General features: G+C 45.8%; 1 protein-coding gene across 7 annotated transcripts in view; it reads right to left on the bottom strand.

The window, feature by feature from the left end:
* Positions 1-1,232: 1,232 nt before the first annotated feature.
* The window catches only part of IDNK (IDNK gluconokinase), a 22,332-nt gene continuing 19,594 nt past the window's right edge, over positions 1,233-3,970 (bottom strand). For 4 of the 7 annotated variants that reach the window (XM_023213367.1, XM_023213362.1, XM_023213363.1 and 1 more), the window contains 2 exons: positions 3,753-3,796; positions 1,234-1,924 (listed from right to left, as the gene is read on the bottom strand). In XM_023213367.1, the coding sequence (XP_023069135.1) occupies positions 1,573-1,924; positions 3,753-3,796 (396 nt within the window). In that variant the 3' untranslated portion in view covers positions 1,234-1,572. Of the gene's footprint in view, positions 1,925-3,752; positions 3,797-3,970 lie in introns of all 7 variants that reach the window. The other 3 variants (XM_023213364.1, XM_023213365.1, XR_002731850.1) reach the window with 2 other exon arrangements.

Genomic DNA, 3,970 nt, shown 5'->3' with positions numbered 1-3,970 from the left:
GAGATGGAGTCTCCTTCTGTCACCCAGGATGGAGTGCAGTGGCGCGATCTCGGCTCACTGCAAGCTCCGCCTCCCAGATTCACGCCATTCTCCTGCCTCAGCCTCCTGAGTAGCTGGGATTACGGGCACCTGCCACCACGCCCGGCTAATTTTTTGTATTTTTAGTAGAGACAGGGTTTCACCATGTTAGCCAGGATGGTCTCCATCTCCTGACCTTGTGATCCACCCATCTCGGCCTCCCAAAGTGCTGGGATTACAGGTGTGAGCCACCGCGCCCAGCCTCTTAAATTTTTTTTTTTTTAATTAGTTGGGCATGGTGGCGCATGCCTGTAGTCCTAGCTACTTGGGAGGCTGAGGTGGGAGGATCACTTGAGCCCAGGAGTTCAAACATGCAGTGGGCTATGATCATGCCACTGCACTCCAGCCTGGGTGACAGAACAAGACCTCCTCTCTAAAAAAGAAAAAAAAATTGTGTTGACCAAACTCTAATTTTTTAAAAATTGAAATGGAATCTCACTGTGTCACCCAGGCTGGAGTGCAGTGGCACAATCTTGGCTCACTGCAACCTTTGCCTCCTGAGTTCAAGCAATTTTCCTACCTCAGCCTCCTGAGTAACTGGGATTACAGGTGCCTGCCACCATACCCAGCTAATTTTTTTTATTTTTTTATTTTTACTAGAGATGGGATTTTGCAGTGTTGGGCAGGCTGGTCTTGAACTACTGACCTCAAGTGATCCACCTGCCTCAGCCTCCCAAAGTGCTGGGATTACAGGTGTAAGCCACCGCGCCCAGCCCAAACTCTACTTGTTAAGTAGCAGTTATTTAAGTTTCTACATTTAAATTACACACAGATACGTAACACACAACCACTTAGCACAGAGCTGGTGATCAGCAGAGACAGTTCGAGTTGACATAATTTTAGGCAAAAGGCAAGAAACTTGGTATTGCTGCTGGTGAGTATGTTTGTATTATGCCATTTAAGGAACTGAACAAAGTTTGCTTGTTTTCCAATGACTACTACCTTTTTTTGAGACCTTAGCTTAAGAAGTAAGCGGAGATCACGCCACTGCACTCCAGCCCGGGCGACAGAGTGAGACTCCTTCTCCAAAAAAGAAAGAACAGCCACCACTCTGACCACAGCTCCAGGAGAGAGGATTAGGAGGTGTGTGGTGTGCTGGGTGGTGGGTGGATGATGTACATGTTTATACTTCCAACACCAATTTCCAGGGAATGTCAAGGACAGCCAAGTTTCATTTATTTGTGCACATATGGGCATGAGCAAGAATGTTCTAAACAATGTAACGATTTCCGGCATCGATTACAGAATTTCCTCTGATCATTTGATGAATTTAAACTTCAGTTTAAGCTGGACTTTTAAAACTCCCCTTCTGCTTCCCGATGAACCAGCATAATTCCTAAAATTACACCCAAACAAGTCTGTCTTAATACATTGGGGTTTGTTTGCCTTTAGAAAAATTTAGAATCTAGTATGGGCAAGGTGGCTGGAACGAGGTTTGGGATGGCACAAATATTTATGCTTAATTTTGTGTGGACCACTGATACAAAATGATTCTCACTTCATTTTTAGAGTTTCCATAATTGTAGCAATTATCTCTGAAACATTTTTGTCCACACTTATTTGGATAAAGTTTTCTGGAGCTGCTGGGGGCTCTAGAGTCTCGAACTGGGACTGCAGTAATTCAGGGGGCATAAAATGTCCCTTTCTTTTGAGTAAGCGTCCAGAGATGACCTCAAACGACCCACTCAGATGGACCACCAGGAGCTGCATCTCAGCCCGCTTTGCTTCCTTTCCTGACTCCTCGCACTTCAGAGCTGCACCATCTTTTCCTTGTGTTAATATGTCTCTGTACATTTTCTTCAGGGCTGAACAGGCTAGAACCACATGCTGTCCCGAGGCTACATCTCTGTTTAAAAAAAGAAAAAAAAAAAAAAAAAAAAACAGAGGGAGGTTAAAGAATGAAGACATTTAAAAATAACCTCTGTCAATTCTAGGTGCAGGACTCTGCCTCTGCCAGTGGAAGGCATTAGAAAGTGGTGGTTAAGCATCAGGCAGTACTAACTGAGTTAAAGATCTGCTTGTAGTGAACAATCCTGGGCAAAGGGATTTACCTCTCTGATTGTCAGTTCGCCATCTGTTAAATGGGGCTACCTAGGGTACTTGCCCGTAGAGCTGTCATAAGGCAAACATTGTTCGAGATCTCTGATACACAGATGTGCTCAGGAAGTGTTGGTTCTGCTTTGATGGATGCCAGACGTTGCTCCGTCTCAGTGTGTGGAGACAGGGCTGCCTGCGCGCCCCTGTGCTATGCAAACAGCTAAGCTCAGGTCCTTTGCAGGATGTTCAGGGATCTGCATTGTACAACTGGCTTCTCCCTATTCCTGCTCCACAGTGTCTGGGGAATTGCCAGGTGCAGAGCTGGAGAAAGCGGGAGAGAAGGGAGCATCAGCCTCTCTGTGGGCAAGGTGAGTAGAATATGAGAGGTTTCTAGGGACGCACTAAGGGAAAAACTTGAGCCAGAAACGGAGGCAGTGCGACACAGCACCAGTAAGGGGAAACCAGTGCGGCCAGAGACCGCTCGGCTGCTGAGTGTGGGAGGCAGTCATCCTGGGGTCAGGACAGGACTCTGGAGTTAAAGAGGTGGTGCATACATTCTGACTTGGGGCTGGCTTAGGGATTCGGTATGAAGTTCTCTTCAGAATGAAAGTTCTGAAGGAAGGGGCCTCCCTTGCGTGTTTTGTTTTGTTTTGTTTTTTTGCAGCCAATACATGGCTAGCAAACATAAAAATGAAGCCATACTCCTTTTTATGACTATAAAATGACAGTACTGTAAAAATAGACTCTCATGAGTGCATTATGTTAGAGACCCAGGTAGGCAAAAATTTTCATACCTTGAAACCCTGAACTGTAAACCCCTAAATCAAAACTCAGCCCATGCAGAGACAGGTCTGCCAGCCACGTCAATGGGTGTGAAAAAAGCAAACTGAATTTTTGTTCATTTAAGTATATTCTAACTTCATATGGCCCAGATGGTTTTAGATGGATAAAATATGACTTCACCTTAGAAAGGAAGATCCGTAACCCACTCCCGGCCTTTTCCGTATCCTTCTCCATGTCCTGACCAGGACACCACTGGGGTCAGACCCACAGATGGGTGGTGTGGGGGCACCCTGTTTGCTCAGGGGCATGCTGCAGAGCTGGGCAAGATGGACTCTAATCCTGGCAGCTAATTACCTGTTCACTCACAAATGACCTCAGGCCTTCCTGGTAGTCAAAGCTTGAAGTAAAGGGAGGAAAAATTGATGCCTCAGATAGGCAATAACAGAAGTGGCACCAGTGGACATTTTTTGAGCACTTACTATGTATTAGGTACTGTTCTACTGCCCACTCACCAACTCACTCACTTCTTACAACAATCTGTGGGTAGGAACTATATTAATTCCCATTTTACTAATGAAGAAACAGACTTATGGAAACCAAGTGGCTGATCAAGACTGCTAGCTAGTAACTGTGGAGCTGTCTAGAAGGTTTGTCTCCAGAGCCCGACGAAACTCCATGCTGGCTGTGGCTGGCTGAAATCGGTGTGGTTACTTGATAGAAGTGTAGTCAGTTTTTAGAATCCTTTACCATCAGTCAGTTGTGATTTCGGGAATGCATTTTTCTTTTCCTGTCTTTTCTGAGGGTTTTCTTTACTTGCTGGCTGTGGCTTATGCCAAGGCCCAGTGGTCTCTTACCTTAGTAAAATGTCATGCAAGTTACAGAGCCATGGAATCCGGTCCTGAAGAAAACAAAACAAAACCAAAAACCCAGACACAACGTGACTTCTCCAGGTATTGTTTGTTTGTGGAGAAACATGGTTATATCGTGTTCACAAATGTTAAGGTCCAGCGAAAGCTCAGTGGTGTGAGAAGCGGGCCGTGCACAAGGCTGAGGGGAGAAGCGGGCCGTGCAC

The sequence above is a fragment of the Piliocolobus tephrosceles genome, chromosome 14, assembly GCF_002776525.5.
Source record: "Piliocolobus tephrosceles isolate RC106 chromosome 14, ASM277652v3, whole genome shotgun sequence".
In the NCBI taxonomy this organism is placed as follows: Eukaryota; Metazoa; Chordata; class Mammalia; order Primates; family Cercopithecidae; genus Piliocolobus; species Piliocolobus tephrosceles.
Note: the sequence above shows the minus strand (reverse complement) of the source record. Positions and strands in the feature narration are given on the sequence as shown.